This window comes from Zootoca vivipara, chromosome 6, assembly GCF_963506605.1.
Source record: "Zootoca vivipara chromosome 6, rZooViv1.1, whole genome shotgun sequence".
NCBI lineage: Eukaryota > Metazoa > Chordata > Lepidosauria > Squamata > Lacertidae > Zootoca > Zootoca vivipara.
The window spans coordinates 56202239-56226182 of NC_083281.1; the positions used below are offsets into that span (position 1 = coordinate 56202239).

The following is a 23944-nucleotide window of genomic DNA, read 5'->3' on the forward strand; positions in this document are numbered from 1 at the left end:
ACTGAACCATTTTATTTTCATCTCACAGAAATTCTAGAAAGGGAAGTAGATGTAAAGAATCTTCTGAAAACATTTATCCCTAAGCGTTCAATGTGTAGTTGGGTTAACTGCCACTTTGACTTAATGGAGGAGCCTTAGTAAATACTAAAGTACATAGTTGTGAGGAGAAAGACATGCTACCAGTTGTAAACAACTTTTAGCCCTTTGGTCACGGCCTCTAAGAAGTCAGACCCTCTATTACTAAGGCTAATACTCCAGCAGGACTCTCACCAGAGCTCTTTGAGTACAGTTTTGTTCTACATTACTATTCTGTAAAATTTATTACTCTAGTTACCCTTGGAAGGGGTGGGAATAGGGTGTGGCCAATTTAAATATTGGCAAGAGCTTCTGTTTCTTCTAAAGCGTGGGATTGGAGCTGATACTTTGCATCTCCTACAACAGTTCCTTGTCGTCTGATATCTCCAGCCTTAAGCCTTTTCATCAGTACTTGTATTGGAATGGACACCGCAGGGTCCAATTGTTCTTTGGAAACTTGGAATGCATAACAGATGTAAGACTCCAGGGTTCGCTCTGACAAACCATGGTCGAGTATGCAGAAAGCTGCTCGCAAGTCATCTGGCCTCACTTCCCTGTATGTAAAAAGGGTAAAGAAGTCAATGAGAGTCATTGATGTGTAAGTATGGCCTACATTAGGCCTTAGATACCTTAAAAAACTGGTATTCAAGTTTACTGCTGATCACCTATCCAGGTTTACTGTATCCTGACCTGCACACTACCGGTACATAGTTTGAAGTTAAGAAAACAGGTCATTAGTCTCACTTGAAGGGTGGTTTTCAAGGGTGCCAGGCTCAGGTGGGTCATCAGTGCCACTTAGTATCAAAAAGCAGGAAATGCACAAGTCAAGGAATATATGACCACTTTCCATCCTCACTCAGACTAACACACGACCTCAGTAGCAGACATGATCAGTAAACCAGAAAGATGTAAAACACAGGAGGCATATAACAAGTAATGGCTACAAACAAGCAAAAAAAAACCAAAACATTGAAGACTAGTAGTCCCCTCGTGCAGAGAGTGGTTCTAACACCATCTTGCAGATGAGACCAATGGTCTGCCTAGGTGTGCAAAACCACTTGTGACACTTTCCTCTTGAAATAAGCTTGCCAATTATAATGCTTAACAAAGGTTATAGCACTGCAAATGTCAAAAGCCCAAGGTGTTAGTGGCAAATGAGCCATGATGTGCTTTGTGGGACAGGAAGATCGAGACATTCATAGGCAAGTTAAATAGAGACCTGCAGGTAGCAAGCCAAAGTAGCAGGTGAAGCCTTCCTCCCCAATGTCTTAGGATGAAACAAAACTAGGCGTTTGTCAAGGGGAAGTATTTGGTTAGACTTCTTCCAAAGAACAAAAGGAAGGCAAAATGAAGACGGCTGGACCACAGCTGCCTAAGGGACAGAGCACCCAGCTGGAACCACAGCCAACAAGGAACAGGCCTGGAAATAAATGATAGGTGGCGAAAAATTCATCTCCATGAAGAAAAGACTGACAGGCTTAGGATGGCAGAAAAACAGCCTGGGGTGTGGGTGGAGGTGAGCGAAGGCAGGAACAAATGGCAGGCAGGGAAAATTGGGTGGGAACCAAGGGAGGCAACCATTGGTGTGCTATGGCGGTCTGGGAAGGTAAAAGGGCCAATTTTTAATTTTTAAAAAAGTTGAAAACAGAATCAGGAAGAAAAATAGGAACAAAGCTACTGGAAATCATTGAAGCAGAGAGGTCTGCCTTAGGAATGTAGGAAACAGACTGAGTGGTGACAGAAAGTATCAGTAAATTCCTTTACACTTGGGCATTTCCTGCTTTTGGACACTAGGAGGTGCCAAGGACTCATCTGATGGCCTGATACCCATGAAAAATGTGCATTTATCACATGTATAATCCTTCCTCTAAGGAGATCTCTTGCTACCCTGGCTAACACCTTTTTCCTTCTATTTTTTTAAAGTAGCAAGGAATACATGAGATGCATCACACATCTCTCTCTAACATACACACACGTTTGTGTGAGGGGGCAAAAGAGGAAGAGAGATTAATTTACGGTACTCATAGCTTATATTGAAATCAATAGGAGCTAATTTCCAATTAAGATAGAATAGGATCCAATTCTATCCAATTATTTTCAGGCTGATACTCACATCAAGGTTCCTAATTGAGCCTGTATCTCACGGATATATTCTGTTTTTTCATTCACATATTGCTTCTTGAGTTTCTTAACGAAAGGTTCTGTTTTCCCTTCCTCATCCTGCAAGAGTAAACAATCATTTTAGGGCTGGCTTTGTTTGATGCAATTAACACCCTGAGTTGGGAGAGGTAGCCTATAATCTTCCTTCTGTCAGTGGGAGGCAGTTGTCAAACATCATAAAATTAACTGGAAACAGCTCTAGTTTCCACTGTCCAGTGTTCTCTGGACATCTAATCAGGATGCTGACTTGCTGTTTTTGAAGCAAACATGTCCAGCCATTCAGCTTTGAAACAGCACTTAGACTCAGTTGTAGGCTTTGATTTGCACGTTTCTGGAACATGATAAGCTCTTAACTACTAGTATGGAGAAGCTACATTGCCCCTAGGGTTTGTCAATACGTACAGTGGTGCCTCGACTTACGAATTTAATCCGTTCCGAAGGCACCTTCATAAGTAAAAAAATTCGTAAGTCGAAGCAACCCCATCTAAAAATTCGTAAGTCGAAAAAACCCTATCTAAAACCGCCGCGGTTTCCATTCAAATTTCGAGAAATTCGTAAGCGTGCGGCCATTTGCCCCACTCGTAAGTCGAAAACTTCGGTTGTCGAGTCGTTCGTAAGTCGAGGTACCACTGTATAGCTTTAGTTACCTATTCTATTGGCAGGGGAGTTGCTTCCATGGATAGCTAGTCTTTTTTAGCTTGGTGTCAGATAAAACAAAGGAAGAGCTGACTTCTGGCGAGCCGCAGCCATCGGAAACAAGCGCAAGAATCACGAGCGGCGTGGTTTTTTTTTAGAGGTTCTGCAAAGGCTCTGCGGACCTCGGAACCTCAAGGGGACTACCTTGAGGGACGTGGCACCTGGCGGCGCTCTTGCGTGCTCTCCTGCCCCTCCGGTTTGATTAATAGATCCAATGACGGGACTGAGCTGCAGGCGCAAAGAGGAAAGCACCACTAACCCCGCATTGTGCAGTCTCTGGCTTCTGATGAAAGCGGCAAGCTTCCAAGATTAAGAAGCGAATCTGGAATTATAATTGGGTATATCCATGGAATATTGAATATTGGCAAGATTAAAAGATTCGGACAGCTGAAGGGCGAAAAAAGGGAGTCCATCCTGGCAGTGGTGAGGAAAGATGACACATGAAACAATAAATTAAAAAAATTCCTTCCAGTAGCACCTTAGAGACTAAGTTTATCATAGGTATGAGCTTTCGTGTGCATGCACAATTCTTCAGATACTGTACACTGAAACAGAAGTCACCAGACCCTTATGAGATAAGAATCCAATGTCCTTATTCAGACCAGGTCTCTCCATGGTTTTAAGCTTGGTAATGAGCTGCAATTCAGTAACTTCTCTTTCCAGTCTGTTTCTGAAAATTTTCTGTAATAAGACAGCTACTTTGAGAGCTTGTATACAATGTCCTGGGAGATTGAAGTGTTCTCCTACTGGGTTCTCTGTCTTGTGATTCCTGATGTCAGATTTATGTCCATTTATCTTTTGGTGTAGGGTTTGGATTCTTATCTCATTATACATGATAAAGCTTTCTTTAGCCATCTCACCCCTTGCTTTTTCCTGCAAGACCAATTGCAGTCTTTAACAGTCATCAACAGGTTTACCACTCCTATCAGCCAATCACCCATTCCCACCACCCTTCTGAGTAATAACCCTCCCCACCCTCTGACTATACGGCACATAAGGGTCTGGTGACTTCTGTTTCAGTGTATCTGAAGAAGTGTGCATGCACATGAAAGCTCATACCTATGACAAACTTAGTTGGTCTCTAAGGTGCTACTGGAAGGAATTTTTTATTTATTTTTTGTTTCGACTATGTCAGACTAACAAGGCTACCTACCTGTAACAAGTACATGAAACAATGTTGCAGGAATGAAAGCAGAAGAAAACAACCCTGCAGAGTGAGTGTTGAACAAAAAATCCTCAGTTACTTTGCTTAAAGTCCTGAGGTAAAATTAACTTTGTGGCAACCTTTACAGTGGTACCTCGGTTTATGAACACAATTGGTTCCGGAAGTCTGTTCATAAACTGAAGCATTCATAAACTGAAGCGAACTTTCCCATTGAAAGTAATGGAAAGTGGATTAATCTGTTCCAGACGGTCCGCGGAGTACTTAAACTGAAGCGTTCATAAACTGAAGCGAACTTTCCCATTGAAAGTAATGGAAAGTGGATTAATCTGTTCCAGATGGGTCTGCGGAGTACTCAACCTGAAGCGTACTTAACCCGAAGCATGGGTGTAATTGGTTCCGGAAGTCTGTTCATAAACTGAAGCGAACTTTCCCATTGAAAGTAATGGAAAGTGAATTAATCCATTCCAGATGGGTCCGCGGCGTTCGTAAACCGAAAATTCATAAACTGAGGTGTTCGTAAACCGAGGCTCCACTGTATTAATTTTCTTCCAACCAACGTGCAGAATCTTCCCCCAGGGCAGAAAAACATTCCCCTTTAATTCTGAATAAAATACTGTATTGGGATTGCTACTTCTTATCCCCTCTGGTTCTTCCTCTTCTAGAATTTTAAAGTTTAGTGATTATTTTCCATTGTGGATTATAACGGTCAACTCCATAAGGTAATGAGGTGGTGTGTAAAGAGCTTTTTTTAAAAATGAATTTACTTAATTTATTGCCCATCTTTTAAAAAGTATACTGAACTTTCTCCACAAAGCAGTGCACAATCTCCAAACAAAATTTTGCTGGCCTTGCGGAAAGAAAGAGAAAAATATTATCCCCAAATAAGTTTGGTCAGTTCATTAGCTCTTCTGTTTATGCTATTTTTACTATGTATACTTTTAAAAGCCTACAGTAATCATGTTCCCCCAGCCATCCTTTTTTCTAAAACTAATTAATTGCTTCTGGTTCTATGCCGTGAGCAGAGAAACCTACCTCTATGAATAAGAGCTTGTACGAAAGAGAGGTTTCAGGATACTCCGGTTTGTAGCCTGCAGTTGTAATTAACTCCTGGACCGATTCATTGTTCTTTAGTGGAAAAGCTGTCCTCAGGGCAAGGCTACAGGAGGAGAGAGAAAACCCTTCAGCTTATGTATTGGTCTCATACGTACATGTACTATGTATGTGTGCTGTTTTTTTTTAAAAAATACTAATGTTTCAGGAGAAGGAGGAGGTGACTTTATAAATTTCCCCATGCCATAATGTACCAAAGGAAGGGGCCCCATCTTCACTTCTTGCTTTTCAAATATATTCTTCACTCCTTGCTTTTCAAATATATTCTGAATACTATAAAACCCCAAGGCTGTCCATGCAGAGAAAAGCAATTATGCTTAAGATTTGCTAAAATTAAATATACATTTCTGCTCAACTCCTTTGCACCTGGCTACAAATGACACCTTCCTGCTCCAAACTCTTACGTGAACTCGTCGCATGTCAGCTGGCCAGTATTTGCGGTATCAGCAGCCATCACCTCCCTTGCGAGGTTGGCAAGATCCTGGAGGTGGCTGTGGTATACAGATTCATCCAGCTGGGGAAATGAAGATAGAAGAGTTAGGCTACAGCACCGCCCAACATTAACTCATTCTGCAATAGGAAAGGAGAACAGTAGCATGGGCCATCAGCACAAATGGACATCTAAATCAGCTGAAATTATTAAGAGGATTCTTCAGTGCTGAATTTACTCCAATTGCAGGTGAATTTTTCAGAAGAAAAACACATGCACCAGGGAAACTTGCTCAGACAAAGTGAAGAACATTTGATCTAAAAAACCCACTGTGAGCAAGAAAGGGAAATACACAATTTCTTATATCAGGTTAGAAAAAAAAGTAGATAGGAATTTGCTGTCGGGGGTGTGTTTGTGTGTGGTTATGTAGATCTACGGAAGCAAAATCCACTTTAAGTGAGATGAGGGACTGCTCACCTCTCCAGTCAGGATTTGATGAAAGAACGACATGGCTTCATTCGATTTATAGACCTTGATGTTTTCATAGACGCTGTAAGTCCAGTCAAAAGCAGGAGCGTCACCATACTTTTTCTGGAAGAAGTACAGGAAGAACTCTGGAAGGCTGGATTGTTTTCCTTTCTGCAAGAGAGACAGTTGCAGTTTCTGGAACAGAGTACTCAACTGTTGAGAGCGATTCTTTACAGCTTCTACTTGAATCACAAAAGGCTTCCCTCCCAATAATTTTAAATTGCATAGTAAAAAATATTCCTCATCAAGAAGATAGACTTGGAATCACTTGTAGTAACATCTGCTCAGATAGGTTTGGGTCTTCTTCTTTTTTCAAAGTTAATCAACCAGCCGCCCATGACTAATCACAGTGCTGGTAACTATACTTCTGGATGCTTCTGGATCCAGTTTTGTCACACGAGGTCCTGGCAGCCCCAGTAGCTAGAGGCGCTTTTTCCCAGCTGCAACTGCTACAACAGCTACATCTGTTCCTGGAATAGGAAAGCTTGGCCATAGTAGTTCATGGCATGCACTGATTACTTCAAGATTGGATTACTGCACTGCGCTCTAGCCAGATGCTGCAGCACAATTGCTGACAGGCGTGAGATCCTGTCAACATGTAACATCTTTGCTCAGAGACTTGCTCAGACACTTGGTTGCCAATTTGCTACTGGGCCAATGTTCATACTTTTACAGTGGTACCTTGGTTCTCAAACTTAATTCGTTCCGGAAGTCTGTTCGACAATAGCCAACAGCCGCATCAGACATTCGGCTTCCAAAAAACGTTCAAAAACTGGAACACTTCCAGGTTTTCAGCGTTCGGGAGCCGATTTGTTCGTCAACTACGCCGTTCGAGAACCAAGGTTCCACTGTACTACTACTACCACTACTAATAATAATAATAATATGCAAGCACAAGATCCCATAATCAATCCCCAGCATATTCAGGAAGGGTTAAGAAAGACACCCTGCCTGAAGCCATGGACAGCTGCTGCTGGTCAGTGTAGGTCAGGGGTCAGCAACCTTTTTCAGCCGTGGGCTGGTCCACCATCCCTCAGACCATGTGGTGGGCCAGACTATTTTTTTGGGGGGGTGGGGAATGAATTCCCATGCCCCACAAATAACCCAGAGATGCATTTTAAATAAAAGGAAACATTCTACTCATGTAAAAACACACTGATTCCCAGACCGTCCGTGGGCCGGATTGAGAAGGCGATTGGGCAGCATCCGGTCCACGCGCCTTAGGTTACCTACCCCTGGTGTAGGTAGTACTGAGCTCAGTAGCAAGTGGTCTGACATGATATGACAGCTTCCTATGTTTCCAGTTGCCTCAAGCACATTCATAAGGAAATAGAACCAAAGATACCTGTTGATCTGATGCAATTTTCTCTTTCCATATTTCCTTCAGAATGGCCACAATCTCCTTTTTGGTCAGCTTCTTATTCTTAACCACACCATCACACCTCAGGTACACAGGGACCTTCTCGCTTCTCCCCTAAGTGAGAGGAACAGTATTAAGTCCTGTACAAAGCCAAACACTTAAATCAATACACATTCCAGAGTCCCTACTGCTGCTATTACTTAAGTCTTTATAAAGTGCCTGGAGTGCTGTGCAAAGACACAAAACTGGCACACCCACTGCACTTTCAATGCAAGTGAGAAGAAGGGAAATGCCAGCCTGCAGGCCTAGCAGGTCTCCATATATGACCCACAAGGCCATTTTGGCCAAGCTGCATCCGCCCACTCACCACCAGATGGCTGGTAAAGATGCAGTTGAGAGGACAGCTCTGATTGTTGGCACCTGCAAACTCCTGTGCCTTTGTCTGCATAGCTTAATTTAAAACTCTGTGGACCTGATGTCACTGAGATTCCAGATGATGGACAGGCAACCACACCCACCTGTCAAACTTGGCTGTTTGTGGGGGGAAGGTAGACTGGCCAGATGCAGTTATTTCAAAACAGCTTCTGAACAGTTGTGGAAAAGTAGCAGAACACAACATTTTGGCTAAACAGAATTTAGTAAGACAGGACTGTGTTGATTTCAATTATAATTAGTTTGGTTCTACCCAGAAAGATTGATTTATTTGTTACATCATATCCCACTTTCCTCAGATGAGGGTTTTATACATACTGTGTATCTCCCCTGCTCCCATTCATTGTTTTTATTTCATAAAATTTATACATTGCTTGATTCTAAACAAAAATCTCAAAGTGGTTTACATTTATCCTCACAAAAGCCCTGTGAGAGAGGTTAGGCTGAGAGATAGAGGTTTGCCCAACATTTGCTTTGTGGCTGCATGGGACATAGCTGCCAAGTTCTCCCTTTTTTTAAGGGAAATTCCCTTATGCTGAATAGGCTTCCTCATGAGAAAAGGGAAAACTTGGCAGCTATGGCATGGGGATGAAATCTAGCAAGCTAGCCCTGACATGATTTGATTCCTCAAGAGGGATGGAAAAATCTGTCAATTTGGTTCTCTCTATTTCCAATTCTTTCCAGTCTTAACAATTCACATTTTCATTGGAATGCAATATTTTAAAGTCATGAAAACTGATTAATTTTTTAATTTATCCTACTAAGCACATATTTATATGCAATTTTGCCCAATAGGTACATTTTTGCAAAGCAATGGCCCGTAATATAATTATTTTTTGTGTTATTTTCACAGATATACACCTTTTAATACACACTTTACCCTAGTGTGCATTTTTGTACACTTTACTTGGCTGGAGAATGATACTGAAAAATCTGGAGCACTGTGCATTTCAAAGGATGAGATGGTTGTTTTTCAGAAAATGTACTGTTCTGGAAAGGCTCTCCTTTACAGGCAAACTTAATAAAATTAAACCCCCATTCCTGCTCTCAAGAGATGGTTAGCGTCTCACTTTATAAACCTTTTGCAAATAAAAGATAGCAAATTTTGAGAAAGGCACCTCCAGTTCCATTTTGCTTTCACTTACTATTTTTCAGGCAAGAAAGGAATACAAACAGAAAAGGAGATGGCCCAATAATCTTCTGCAATGTGCAGGTGTTTTTAAGGAAATGGGTCGGTGTAGAAAGTAGCACTTGCATTTGGGAGAAGGTTGTGATTCAATGGTAGAACACCTGCTCTGCACGGGGAAAGTTCCTGCTTCAATCCCCAGCATCTCTGGGTAGGGCTAGGAAATATTCCTGTCTGAAACCCAGGAAAGCAGCAGTGTAGAGAATGCAGAGCTAGAGGAACCGATTGTCTGATTCAGTATGTGACATTTTGAAAACTGCTCATCTCTTAGGCAGGAACTGGTTCTCTTCCCTTGTCACACTTCACCACAAGAGAGGGAATGAGGCCAGGCCCCTTGGAGAGGTGGAGACCAAGACGCCTCCTGACCTTCTCTGCAAAATGAGGAACCAATCAGGTGAAAGTCCCAATGGATGCAATAACCAGCACAGCCATACCAGCGCCACGAAGGTGTCCCTCTCTCTTAGAAGTCCCGCACCAACTTCTTCCAAAAGCACGTCTACCAACTGGTCACTAGTTTTGCCCTCTGACAAAGCACTCCAGCGCTCAGCCCCGTCAGCAATCACATCTGCAACAACAGGAAGATGTGAGGCATCGGATAGGGCCAAGCAATCCACGCAGCTGGAAAGAGAACTTTATATAAGAATTTAATTAGTTATCAGAGTTGTTGTAACGAGTATATATGTAGCATGTAAAATTATTCCAGGAGCTATATAAAAGACAAAGAAATCCCTGTTGAAAGTGGCTTATAGTCAGAAAAATATGTTGCTCATAAACTCTGCAAACATTCTACTTGCTAATCAAAAGAAACAGCAGAGAGAGCCAGTCACACATGTGCGCTGTGCTGTGCTCAATCTTGAAGGCAACCTGGCACCTCTGATAAATATACATTAGCATATGCAGATTTTATGCACTTTTATCTCATGGGCCTATGCCCCAAGTCCTTTAAGTAACTAGCAACACCTCTGCTTCCTAAGGCATAAATAAATCTGGGATCCAGCAGTTGGCACGGTGAGCTGGCTGTGATTAATTAGGTTACTCCATTGGATTTATAATTTTTAGACCTTTTGATGTTTTCTGTTGTTCATAGTGTAATATTGCTGTGTACTTGTCCTAGGCATATAAAGACATCATCAACAACAACCACAACAGCAGCAGCAACAAAAAGTACCTGCACATTTTTCCCAGTTAGGCCGCGGTGTGGAGGACCGCTGGACATTGATAAGGTCATTATAGAACTTGTCCCGTTCCTCAGAAACTTGCTTGTGTATGTCCAGCATTGTGTCATATTCTTCTTGGAGATCATCAAAGTCTTTTTGAAGAGTTGTCATCTGAAAGGCAAGGCCAAAGGACATGAGTAAATATGTGGCAATGCATGCACCTATTCTCTGGAACTCCCTGCCCATTGATATTAGGCAGGCACCTTTCCTGTACTGATTTTGTTTGTTTGTTTGTTTAGGCAATCCTACTTGTACAATTTGATTATATACATTTTTAACAACTTCTGATTTTACACACACACACACACGTATTTGAAACAAAATAAAAAAATCCCTTCCAGTAGCACCTTAGAGACCAACTAAGTTTTTATTTTGGTATGAGCTTTGGTGTGCATGCACACTTCTTCAGATACACATATATGTATTTGTTATTGATGTTAAATTTTATTAATGTTTTTAAATGAATATTCTATGTAGACTTCTTACATTTTCTGGATGATTAAGTGGTATATAAATAAGATGTTAAAATAGTGGCTAGAGAGACAGCCTACAGGTGTGTGGGTTGCTTTAAGTGCTTGTCAAGGAATTCCTGTCAGAACATAAAAATCCCTGTCAGAAATGCTAAATTGGGAATTAAGAGACATTCCAGAGAAAAGCACCGTATCCCTGAGAAAACAGGAGTGAGATTAGGAGAAACCTCTTCCACACATAAAGGAGTTTTGCTTTGAATAATTAAACCCTGCTTCTAGTAAGGGTGGGGAAATGGCCCCGATTCTGAGGCCCCGATTCAGAAGTGAGCCAGCCCTTCATGACAGCCACTCACCTGTCGAACATATTATGTCAGGTGATCCAAACTGCAAGCTGTGACTGCAGTGGGAGAATTGGGGAGTGGACATACTGTGCTATGAATTCTTCTTTTCTACTTTTGAAGCCCCAGCCTGAACTCAAAAATAATTCAAATGGGGGCTGCAAAGATTCAATTCAGGGAAACAGAAAAGGTGTCAAATTTTAAAAGTGCCAAACTCAAGCAGCAAAAAGAAAGAACTGGGAATGCACTTCAGCGTGAGCTCCCATTTCTTCATTTTTAATTTGGCACCACAGATTCACCTGACGTGATATGACATCAGACGAAACTGACAGGCGGATGTGGCTGTCCAAAACTGTTTTGCAGGCCAAACAGGGCAAGCCCAATGGTCTAATCAGGCTGATGAGTGAGAGGTTCTCCAATACTACTCTAGAGCAAATGGGAGGTGATCCCACTCTGAAAACCCTCCTCAAATAATGGAGAACCAGCCAACCTTGGAGCGTCAGTAGGGCTCAGCATAGCCTTTGGTTACCTTTTCAGTCAATTCATTACAAATTTTTTCCTGCAACTCAAACTCTCTTCTGGGCACCACATCTCCATAGTTTGCTTTCATGGTGTTCAGCTCCACTTGGGCTTTGGTGAGGTCATGTCGTGCTACCTTTAAAGCGAGCGCCAGCTTCACTGAATCTTCCCCCTTTTCATCTTTAAGAGAAAATGGTTCAGGCAGGCCCAAAGTTGCCATTGGAAATTATGCTTAGGTTACTCTTCTCCAGTAGGGCGAGATTCCCCCCAGTATGGCAGTATCTCTTGATTGCTCCTGCAAAGGCTGCCTCAGGTAAATAAGATAACACAGACCAACTGACTTGACATTTATTCATAATGCTAAGCAGAAAAATTCCACTGACTACATAATGGGCTGAAAAAGTCAAGGAAAGAGGGAGAAATTTTAAGTCAGGCTAGTCTAGGTTGAACTAGGGGGCAAAGCAATGCTACATGAAAGCAACTGCATATTTTTTAAAATGTAAAAAAAACTATTGTAGGAGCCATTTGCAAAATCAGTACTATGGAGAAAGGTTAGCCATCAGTCCCTGGCCCATTTCCACCCTGCCTGTCCCACCCCCTGCTATGGTCTCAGTGGCTGAGTTCTTCCATTTCCTGATAGCAGTCTTGGTGGGACATTTTTTGTTGACACTGCAGCAGGGAGGGAGGTCCCCCCCATCCTGCATGCCATGGATCCTGATATACCCTCCTGGAGGCCCAATCCTGCTCCTCTCTCCTGCAGCAGCCATTTATAATTGCTAAATGTATGTGTTAATTGACATTTTTATCCAGCACTTCCTCCAAGGAACTCAGGACGCCATCCATCGCAACAATCCTGTGAAGCAGGTTGATCTGAGACAGGAAATGGCTCCATCTTCTGATAGCAAGCAGGGAGGACATATTTGGGACATATATTACCCACCCCTACATTCCATTCCAGTTTCCCAGCTGATGAAGAATATTTAGCCCACCTTATGTAGAGGCTACCCATAACTGGGAAAACTACATCTTCTACCTTGGACTTGGGCAAACTTCATTTCTTCCTTCAGACGGTACATTTCATTGAGATCTATAAGTAGCAGCTTGCGGGCATCAGACTCATTCAGGTAACGGAGGTATTCCTCTGCCACTGCCTTCCGCATCTTAGCCACCTATGTGATGTAAGGCAGAGGAGAACACTAATCACTGGTGTGACAAGCTCACTTTGTCAGTGGCTGCTGCCTCAGCAGTGGAAGCAAGTACTGTGATCTCTCTATAGCCAACCAGCAAGTACCCTTGATGGGCCAAAGAGGTGATAACTTCTGAAGTGACACTGTATGATGCAGTGATGTCAAATGTGTGCATCGTGGAAGGAAGCTAACAAACTGTATTTCTAAAATTGCAGGCAGCTGTGTTAGCTGTGTTGGTCCATTAGAACAATGCAGCTACCTGCAAATTTTATCTACTTTGGGGAGGGTGGTAGTGGTACCAAATTTAGCTGTCCAGAGGATTCTAGAACTTCTACCACCTAATGACTCTGTAGGAATCTTGCCCTCAAACTATCCTATGAAAAGGCTCCTACAAAACTATTCTATGAACAGTGACAGAACAGGCCTAGTCAAAGCTACGTACCTGGAACCCAGGGGGTGTGGTGCAGCAGAAATGGACCAGAGTGCTACTGTTTCATTTTTTTAACCAGAACAATGACTTCGTCAGCCAAAGCACCGAACTTGCTATTGTTATCTCCTGATGTGAGACAACCTCAATTGATACACCTTAAAGCATGAGGGTAGTTTTTGCAAAAACTCCTAAATTGACTTGTGTTTTCTATTTTAATAAACAGGATGCAAGATCAGATGCTTGAGTCATAGTTGATTAAAGTGTGGGTGCAGAGGCCTCTGTCTCACCTGGGTTTCTAAAGAATATTTCTCCTCCTTCATTTTGTCAATAAGCTTCAGTAAGTGGATCCTCTCATCCTTCAGCTTTGCAATTTGTATTTTCTCTTGCTCCTGAAAGGCCAGGATTTGCCGAGTACATTGATCAGAGGCTGTGACCAGAACAGCATTCACTGACTCCAGGGAGTAGATCTTCTCTTTCAGATATGCTAAATGTCATAAAAGACAGGTTCCAAAGTTACTTAAAATTTCCAGGACCCGTGAAGGTTCCTTTTTAAAATTAAAAAAGGTAAAATGTGTGGGTTTTGTCGTAAACCTTTTGTCTGTTTTCAATGTCTTATCCTCATTAGAAGGGAGTTAATGAACAGTTCGTTTATTCATTTTTAAGGTAGTGGTGAAGTCTACTGTTTACCTACTGTATGGCCTCTGATCCTCTATAGCTAAGCAAATTTGCTTGTTCAGAATTACATCTGGTATGAAATAATTGATGCTCTCTTACCTATAGTCAGTTCATACTCTCTCTTGATAGAAGCCAACAAAGGCTTGTAGGTTCTGAATTCTTCCATGAAGAACTCAAATACTTCTCTATAGGGCTAATGAGAGAGAAGGGGGGGGGGGACAACAGTACTACTATAAATCCTGTTAATATTCGATATCTAGACCTGATAACCAGCAGTGAGATATAATCCTTTATTAAACAAGGATGTGTATCTTAATTTGACTGCTATTAGATTGCTTGCACGGTATTTTAAGGAGATGCTCAGTCAGGGGCACTGACACCATTTCTGTGTTCTGGGTGGCTGTTGGATAAATTGCAATTAATATATCCTCTCCTACTCATTAAAACCCATCCCCAAGTCAGCACTGGTTATATGAGGCTTCTATACACACTTTTCCTTTGAGAAAAATCTTGGTGGGCTAAATAAATGTGTTCACACTCAAGATTGTAAAATTAGAGCAGAGTTTATTACTCAGACCTGGAGTTTAAGTTCCTGAACTTTCCCTTTAGTAAGGTCAAGTGCTTGCAGCTCTCTCCTCAAATGGGATTCCAGATCTTCGAGGTAGCGTGGTTTTGGTATGGAAAGAGGAAGCTGCTCTTTGTTGATGCTGAAAGACAAGAAAATTAAACTTTATACACGTTCACATTTTTATATACCTTACATTTTTGTGCATTGTCGTAACCGTAATATGATCCAAAATATCAGCATTTCAGAATGGAAATTCAATACAAAGTCGCAAACACTACTCACAGAGATGTAAAAACGGCTCTCGGTGGTCACATGTCAACAGACAGCTGTTCCTTCTTCTCAGAGAGCCTTGGGAGTTCTGAGAAGGTGTTGGGAATATTTAACACAAGTCTCAACATTTAATTAAACTATGGTTCCCAAAATTTCCTCATGACAATTCATATATGGAACTCCTGTCAGAAACACTCATGGAAAGTTGAGGAAGAGCAGGAATGGAACTCGGAGTGGCCTCCTCTACAAAAAATGTCCTGGCTCTCACCACATAAAGAACTTGGACTCTGATTTTAACAACATAGGAAACTTTAGCGCTCAAATTGCTACAGGGTAAAATGTTGGTAAGGGTAGATAGGCGCAAGAGGTACAGGCAAGGCTAGGCAAGTTAAGATGCTGATCCAACAAATGATACACACACAAACCCCTACAATCCTGTTACGTAGGAATGGGGCAGGCACAACCTAGCACAGCAAAGGGGTCTGTCCCTTCGACTGGGCAAGCAATTGGGAACTCTTCCGGGAAGGCTGGGCCTGAACTGTCTGTCATGCCTGCATTGGCATCTCCATAGAAGCCAACTCCTAGGGGACCGAAGGAGCTTTGCCCTCCCCATAAAATATTTGAGGGGGCTGCCCCCCCCAGTTGATAGGCATTGCCATTCAAATGGTGTGTGCACCCCATCATGTGATTGATTATGCGGGACAGGGCTTACCTGTGGGGGGGGGAACCCAATATTTTATTCAAATTTGGCACCCCTGGACATCTCCATAACCTAGGCAATGAAGGAGCTGGTGCCAACATCCCTAGAACAGACAGAGCAGCAGTGTCCTCTTGAGAACTCTGGAGCCAGTGTTGGTGCAACAGGCAGGAAGTTGTGCAGATGCTATGTGCTGGGAAGACTGGTGGGGAGATGGGATGGGGTGATCAGAAGCCGGGATCCTCTTCCCCAAGCAGTTCCTCAGTCTCCCCAGACCCTGGCAGGGTCTATACTAGACAACTGAGTCCATCCCCATGATTGTCTGCAGAAAACTCATCTCCTGCCTTATTATTATTATTATTATTATTATTTATTTATTAAATTTGTATGCCGTCCTTCATCCAAAGATCACAGGGTGGTTCACAACATAAAAATACAAAATGAGAACACAAAATACATAAAAGACAAAAACAGACTAGTAGCCCCCCCCCTCCCACAAATGCATTCGAAAGGCCATAGAATGTGTAACCAGTGTTATAAGAATTTTAAGGTCTCACATATAGAATAAATACTAATGAATGCACACATATCTAAATATATGAGCCATGTGTCTGAAATAGTATGGGAGAGCAATCCTGAAGCCGTTTTGACTCTCCCAATGACCTCAACTATTCCTCTGTATACAGGTAGGTAGCCGTGTTGGTCTGACGTAGTCAAAACAAAATAAAAAAAATTCCTTCCAGCAGCACCTTAAAGACCAACTAAGTTTTTATTTTGGTATGAGCTTTCATGTGCATGCACACTTCTTCAGATACACTGAAGCAGAAGTCCCCAGGCGCTTATGTAGGGAAAGGGGGGGGTATCACTCAGAAGGGTGGTGGAAATGGGTGATTGACTGACTGATAGCTGTTGACGACTGTGAACAACTGCAAATGGTCTTGCATGAAAAAGCAAGGGTTGGGATGGCTGAAGATCGCTTTATCATGTATAATGAGATAAGAATCCTATATCTCTGTTCAAACCAGGTCAGGTTCAGATAAGTTGCTGAATTGCAACTTACGGTATCACCAAGCTCAAAACCATGGAGGGACCTGGTTTGAACAGAGACATAGGATTCTTATCTCATTATACATGATAAAGCGATCTTCAGCCATCCCAACCCTTGCTTTTTCATGCAAGACCATTTGCAGTCGTTCACAGTCATCAACAGCTACTGGTATCAGTCAGTCAATCACCCATTTCCACCACCCTCCTGAGTAATACCCCACCCCCACCCTTTCCCTACATAAGCGCCTGGGGACTTCTGCTTCAGTGTATCTGAAGAAGTGTGCATGCACACGAAAGCTCATGCCAAAATAAAAACTTAGTTGGTCTTTAAGGTGCTGCTGGAAGGAATTTTTTTACTCCTCTGTAGTAAGGGAGGCAAATGGGGAAAGCCTTTTCATTGTCTTTTTGCTTGCAAAACCTGTCTTAAGGGTGTATTTGTGTATGAATAGGGTGAGCCTGTGACCTGGATTCAGGAACTAAAGTATTAACCATCACAAAAGAATTGCCAGACTGCCCAGTTAATGCAATCAGTGACCATATCACATATCCTGGCAGGCAAGATTTCTGCTGTAGAGCACCTCCTTCTGTGATGTATGTATGATGTTTTTGGGAGTGGTCTTGGGGTAGAGGGTAGGCAAATTCAAGTCTATATAAGTGCTTGTGCACCATTGTTTAGGGTTCTCCTCTCTCCTGTGTGTGGTGAGTGGGGACCCTGTTGCAATAGTTCCCATAGCTGCCAAGTTCTCCCTTTTTTTAGGGGAAATTCCCTTATGCTGAATAGGCTTCCTCGCGAGAAAAGGGAAAACTTGGCAGCTATGATAGTTCCTTTAATAAAAATCAGGCTTATTAGCCGCTTTGCTTCTCAATATACTCTGGGCTGGCCTCTGTTTTCTCCTATTGATAGGGAACCCACTTAAGGATTCTATACAGTAGGGGTCAGCAAACTTTTTCAGCAGGGGGCTGGTTCACTGTCCCTCATACCTTGGGGAGGGACTATATTTTGGAAACAAAAATGAACGAATTCCTATGCCCCACAAATAACACAGAGATGCATTTTAAATAAAAGGACGCAGTCTACTCATGTAAAAACACGCTGATTCCCGGACTGTCCATGGGCCGGATTTAGAAGGTGATTGGGCCGGATCTGGCCCCTGGGCCTTAGTTTGCCTACCCATGTTATATGAGCTCCAGATGACATCTTCATACAGCCAACCCCCCAGCAATGTCTCCTCAGGCCATAGCTGCCAAGTTATCCCTTTTTTAAAGGGATTTTCCATTATGCTGAATAGGCTTCCTCGCGAGAAAAGGGAAAACTTGGCAGCTATGCCTCAGGCCCCATGGCACAAAAGTGGCCAAGCTGACTTAATTTGCATATTTAATCCCTACCTCTAGAGAAGAAGTACAGTTTAAAGGCCACATTCTCTTCTGAGCAACCTTCCAGACAGCATGTGCCAGTGTAGGGCAGTGGGAATGGTAACAGTGGGCAGAGCAACGAATGCCAATTTTACCTGTGTGCAGTAGGCTAGTTTCTAAATAAACTCACTCCTACACTCACCTCTATCCCCCAAGAAACAATATCAGAGTTCAAGGATGCATTCCAACCAGGCAAAAACATTCAAGGACTATGTGAAACAGGTCCTGTAAGGGGCATGGCTGAGGTGGCAGTGTGTCTGGGGAAAGTCCCAAGGGTAGGGTTGCCATATCTTGAAGAGCAAAAAAGAGGACCGCCTGAGCCACTGCCAGCCTGAGCTGGGGAAAGAGGTGTGCAGGCACAGGCACAGGTGCGCAGGGCCACTGCCATGTCCACACACCTCTTTCCCTGGCTTAGGTTGCAAGTGGCTGCAGCATGCAGAGCAGCCTGCGCCTGTGCCACCCATGCATGAGCCCAAGCACACACTGCCCACATCCAAAACAAAACAAAACCCAAATATCTCCTTTGAAATGTAAAAATCCCCCCAGATGGGCATGTTGGTCCCCCCCCCCCAAAGAGGACATGTCTGGGATTTCCTGGACATATGGCAACCCTACCCACAGTTCCTAGATTCTATGCAGGAAACCATGACAGTTGGCAAAAAATACAATATCAGTTTACAATGCAGAGAAGCCCAGAAAACTTCACATTTAATGTACATTTATCCTACATACCGTTGCCATTCAGAGGTAGTACAGGGTTTTCGATTCTGCAAGATAATGTGTCCTGGTGCGTATGCAGGCCATGAAGACAACTGACTGCTAGAGTGGCTCTGAAAAGTGATAGATTATTTTTTAATGGGCAGTGGCAAATCAGACCTTCAAGCAGGATCCTACCCATGGGTGTGCGTTTCAGACCTCCCAACATAATAGTGGTTTCAGCCACCAACCAGTGACATCAGCTAATATGAATTGAAACGTATGACCTTTATTGTAAACATGATCACACCTGTACTTCAGGCATTCAGCATAGGAATGGTTCAGCTCCTTTAACAACAACCAGTCACCCAACAAGGGAAGAGAATCCAAGACTTAGGATGTAATCCTTACTCCTTACTCCACTTACCTAGGAACAGTGCTTTTTTTTCTTTAAAAAATTGTGTAGGGGTACTCTCATTTTCCTAATCATATTGAAATACTGCCCCTCAATGAGGCCAAACTTAGATTCAAAAAATGTTTAGGGTTATGCGTACCCCTGCATACCCCAGAAAAAAAGCACTGCCTAGGAATAAGCCTTATCAGAATAGTACTGTTACTACTGTTAGTCCTTTCCTTAGCTTTCGGGCCCCTCTTGCTCAGGGTGAAACAAACTCTTGCTTTTCTTACTTTACAAAGGGAGGGCATCAGAGCATCCTTCTTGCCTAGACCTGTAGCCATGTGGCAGCCCTAGGATAGCTAAAGTAGTTAGCTGGCTGTTAAGATCAGAGGGCCTTGCACTGCCCCTGTTGTTGTTGTATTTAATTGTCACTTTTCCATATAAAAGTAACCCAAAGCAACTTACAAACTAGCAAGGGGTGAGCATTGTCATGCCTGATCTGCTCAAACTCACCATAGGTTTTCTTTTCTTCATAAATGATTCCTTCAGATCAGGTAATTTTTCTTGACAATTTAGATTCTGAGCGGATTCCAGGAATGAGACCCTGGATAATTGGCAAGAAGGGGAAATTGCAGTTCTATGGAGGAACCCACGTCAAAATGAGAATGAGCAATGCCATTTCTCTCAATCCAGTGCCTCCATAAAGGTAAAGGGACCCCTGACCATTAGGTCCAGTCGTGACCGACTCTGGGGTTGCGGCGCTCATCTTGCATTATTGGCCGAGGGAGCTGGCATACAACTTCCAGGTCATGTGGCTAGCATGACAAAGCCGCTTCTGGTGAACGAGAGCAGCACACGGAAACACCGTTTACCTTCCTACTGTAGTGGTACCTATTTATCTACTTGCACTTTGAGATGCTTTCAAACTGCTAGGTTGGCAGGAGCAGGGACAAAGCAATGGGAGCTCACCCTGTCGCGGAGATTCGAACCACCCCATTGAGGGGATTCAAACTGCCACCCTAGGCTCTGTGGTTTAACCCTCGTCCCTTACTGCATTTCAAAGGAAAGGCTGTTAACAAAAATCAACCAGCTATTAGGAACAAACTCCTCAGTTGCTATGTCTTGTATCTTTCAGTGTCAAATTCCTGCATCCCGAGGCTCAGATATAACATCACTTATTTTTTTTAATGAAGCCACAAGCAGGCACTGGGCTCTTCCTCCTATTTCACAAAAGCTATGGCAGACAGATCCTGGTATGTTTAAAGCATAGTTCCCTGTTGTATCCAAAACTGGGAATTTGGATTTCATGTCAGTTAGTTTACTAACCAGGATATTAAGGGCATGCTACTTGAGGGTCTATATAGGATGTGGCAGAAGCCCTGCTTTGCAGGTGGAACATCAGATTCAGTGACTCCAATGCAGATATGCTAGTGGAACAGATATACTGTACCAGTAATATACTCTATGACAGAGCCATTCTACCAGCAAAGAGAGATAGTGTTCCACTGATGTATCTGGAATGTTCCCATGGTGTATTTTTTTCATGCCAGAGACATACAATATCTTGAATCCACCAATGTAGCTGGGTTTTCACCAAATCCTATGGTTCCCCCAGCCAGCGTAGCTCAAATATAGGATTGCTCCATAAGGCTGTGTACACAGCACATACTGGTATTTAAACCATATAATCAGGCCCGCCAAGCCTCCTCATTTGGCCCACAAGGCCATTTCATCCAACCCACCTACCCTACATTTGAAGCATTTGCATGCATGTCTTCCACAGCTCCCTGAAACAGTTGCTTGGCAGGCTGAAGAGAGCACATTTGCCAGCACGTCTGCTGGGCAATGAAAAGTTATGAGGTGATGGGCAGATATCTCTGTCCAGTGTGTGACTCCTTTCCTGCTGCTCAGCTGGTGCTGGGAACTATGGAGGAAGTAACTGTGTAGTGAGGAGTTATGGGGTGCCTCCAACCTACTCCAAGCCCGCCTGCCTGCCTGCCTGTGTCAGTGTGCATGAGAGAATGGAGATGGTACATGTGCATGCAGCCCACCAGCTGCCAGTGAATGAAGTCCTCAAGACCAAAAAGGTGGCAAACCCGTAGTAATAACTGTCAAAGCCACAGTTCTTACTGCAACCAGAAAGCTAATTTACGTAATTAACTCTTCTATTTTATTGCAATACCTTTTATCAGCGTCCTGACTACTGACTCTGAAATAAAAAGAGAAAAAACATTATTGTATGACTACAAGATGCTGCTGAATCCTACCAAAGTCTAGTTATTTAATCAGCAAAAGTGTCTTTGCCACCGTATTCCAAGAATGACAACAGTCAAAAGCAGGAAACTTTGCCCATATGTATAGATTTGCCCAACTGCCTAAAACACTCAAGACGCTAAAGGTCTCCAGAGCTAGTCCTACCATTAATTAGATTGAGGTACTTGACTCACGCAGCAAATATTGGGGAGCAGGGTATGGTGGTAAGGTCTGAGAGTGCTGAGCTAAGTTAGTCTCCTACACTCATGTGTGATGGAGGATGTTGTCCTATCACTAGTGTTGAAGTAATACACAACTATCAGTCCACCTGACTTCAAATGGAGGGGCACAATCTCATCCTTTGCCAAATGTCTTGGGAAGTGTATTGTAAACTAGAAGGTTTGCCTCCATACCAAAAAACATATAATAATCTCCATACTGTACAGCATATGAGTAATATCATTTACATCTAATATTGCTTAAAATGATCAGGGCTGAACTGTACCTGGTGAAAAGGCTCTGCATTTACCCTATGGGATGCTGGTTGGCATATTGCTTTGGAAAGTGTGGATTAGGTAGCTTTGCCTTTAAATGCAAACTGAATCATATTTCTCCCTCATCCTCACCAGGGAGAACTTTGTCTTTTAGACCCTGGAGAGCCAGTGCCAGTGAGAGCAGAAAGCACTTGGCCAGTACACAGCCTTCAACATACAGTGGTACCTCGGTTTAAGTACACAATTGGTTCCGGAAGTCTGTACTTAACATGAAGCGTACTTAACCTGAAGCGAACTTTCCCATTGAAAGTAATGGAAAGTGGATTAATCCGTTCCAGACGGGTCCGCAGAGTACTCAACCTGAAGCGTACTTAACCCGACATATGAGTGTAATTGGTTCTGGAAGTCTGTACTTAACATGAAGCGTACTTAACCTGAAGCGAACCTTCCCATTGAAAGTAATGGAAAGTGGATTAATCTGTTCCAGACAGGTCCGTGGAGTACTTAAACTGAAAGTACTCAAACCGAGGCGTACTTAAACCGAGGTATGACTTTACTAGTGTCCTCCATATGTTTTAGACTACAACTCCCAGCAGCCCCTGCCAGCACACTCTGTAGCCCAAACCATCCGGAGAGCACCAGGTTGGGGAAGGCTGGTTTGGTAGGCGAACAGGCTGACCTGGTCAAAATCAGTTTCCAAGTACAGTACAGTACAGTATGTTGCTAAGCTCGCCAAAGAAACCGTCAAAAAGAACATGCCTCGTCTTTTATTGGAGCAAGCGCAGGTGACCCCCACCTCTCTGGGATTAAGGATATATTTCCAGAATGGCCTTTCCCGGCCTCCCCCCACCCCCAACCCGTCTCCTTTCTGATGGACTTACCGCCAAAAGGTCGAGGGGCTACTCTTCATGGCTGCGAGGAGGGTAGAGGAACGGCGTCTGCAGAGGATGTTTACACTCGGTCGCCATGGCAACCACCGCCACCTGCTGTCTAGACTGAGGTCGCAGCGACCTCCAGAGGCGCTTGAGAGGATAACGCACGAAACGAAAGGTGCCCAGAGATTTCAAGCCTGTGCCCGGCTATATAACGCGGGTAGCTGGCTTAGTCCGACCGACGGGTGGTGGTAGTGACGTTGGGCTCCAGGATGCTGATATAAAGCACTTGTCCTGGGGGAAGGCATAAGGGAAAGTTTGCTAGCTGTGCCGTGACTCGTGAGCCGTTCAGGAGATGCTACAGGTTAAAAATGAAAGAGCCAGTCGTGACGCGTCCTATTTAGTTCGCCCCCCCCCCCCGTTTATTTTATTTTCGCTTCTCTAAACGCCGCTTTCCAGCGCGTGAAGGGCTCGGTCCTATGTGTCTAAAACTACAGTAGTCCCTTATATAAAAAGCGAGCTGTGCTTTGGGACAGTGGTGAGGCTGGTGTCATTTTTCTCAACGAGATGCATGCGTGACAAGGTGTACGTTGCGTATTTGTGTAGTTGCCGTCACCGGGTAGAAGTACCAATATATTTGTCCGTCCATCTCCCTTTTTTACCACTCGTTTATAGCTGGCCTGTATGATCCTGTTGTTGTTGTTGTTTAGTCGTTTAGTCGTGTCCGACTCTTCGTGACCCCATGGACCATAGCACGCCAGGCACTCCTGTCTTGCACTGCCTCCCGCAATTTGGTCAAACTCATGTTCGTAGCTTCGAGAACACTGTCCAACCATCTTGTCCTCTGTCGTCCCCTTCTCCTAGTGCCCTCAATCTTTCCCAACATCAGGGTCTTTTCCAAGGATTCTTCTCTTCTCATGAGGTGGCCAAAGTATTGGAGCCTCAGCTTCACGATCTGTCCTTCCAGGGAGCACTCAGGGCTGATTTCCTTAAGAATGGATAGGTTTGATCTTCTTGCAGTCCATGGGACTCTCAAGAGTCTCCTCCAGCACCATAATTCAAAAGCATCAATTCTTCGGCGATCAGCCTTCTTTATGGTCCAGCTCTCACTTCCATACATCACTACTGGTGATGTATCCTATGCATTTTTATTCAGAAGTGAATCTCGCTTTACTCACTGGCGCTTACGTTAAGCATGCACAGGACTGCAGCCGTGTTGTCCAACTCCGGGCATGTTTACTGTATGGGGCTCCCCCGCC

General features: G+C 43.4%; 1 protein-coding gene across 2 annotated transcripts; it reads right to left on the minus strand.

Moving 5' to 3' along the window:
• Positions 1–6: 6 nt before the first annotated feature.
• Positions 7–23004, minus strand: TSNAXIP1 (translin associated factor X interacting protein 1). Of its 2 annotated transcripts, none has more exons than XM_035119185.2 (17): positions 22695–23004; positions 21249–21275; positions 19580–19670; positions 18706–18803; positions 14556–14685; positions 14078–14171; positions 13591–13787; positions 12720–12855; positions 11697–11866; positions 10311–10470; positions 9577–9707; positions 7510–7638; positions 6114–6275; positions 5611–5720; positions 5129–5252; positions 2189–2295; positions 7–629 (listed from the first exon to the last, which is right to left on the minus strand). In XM_035119185.2, the coding sequence occupies exons 1-17, from the start codon at positions 22721–22723 to the stop codon at positions 368–370; spliced, it is 2157 nt and encodes a 718-aa protein (XP_034975076.2). In that variant the 5' UTR covers positions 22724–23004; the 3' UTR covers positions 7–367. The 2 variants fall into 2 exon arrangements, with proteins under 2 accessions (XP_034975076.2, XP_060131960.1); XM_060275977.1 differs by lacking the exon at positions 19580–19670 and adding an exon at positions 14829–14904 and having other exon boundaries at positions 8–629; positions 22695–22999.
• Positions 23005–23944: the final 940 nt, after the last annotated feature.

Bases quoted from the DNA above. Each gene is read 5' to 3' on its own strand.
- TSNAXIP1 (XM_035119185.2), bottom strand. From the start codon at position 22,723: ATGAAGAGTAGCCCCTCGACCTTTTGGCG. The intron at 6,276-7,509 runs GTATCTTTGGTT...TCTCTCTTGCAG, and splicing joins AAATTGCATCAGATCAACAG to AAAGGAAAACAATCCAGCCT. The intron at 630-2,188 runs GTGAGTATCAGC...TTTTACATACAG, and splicing joins GCTCAATTAGGAACCTTGAT to GGAAGTGAGGCCAGATGACT.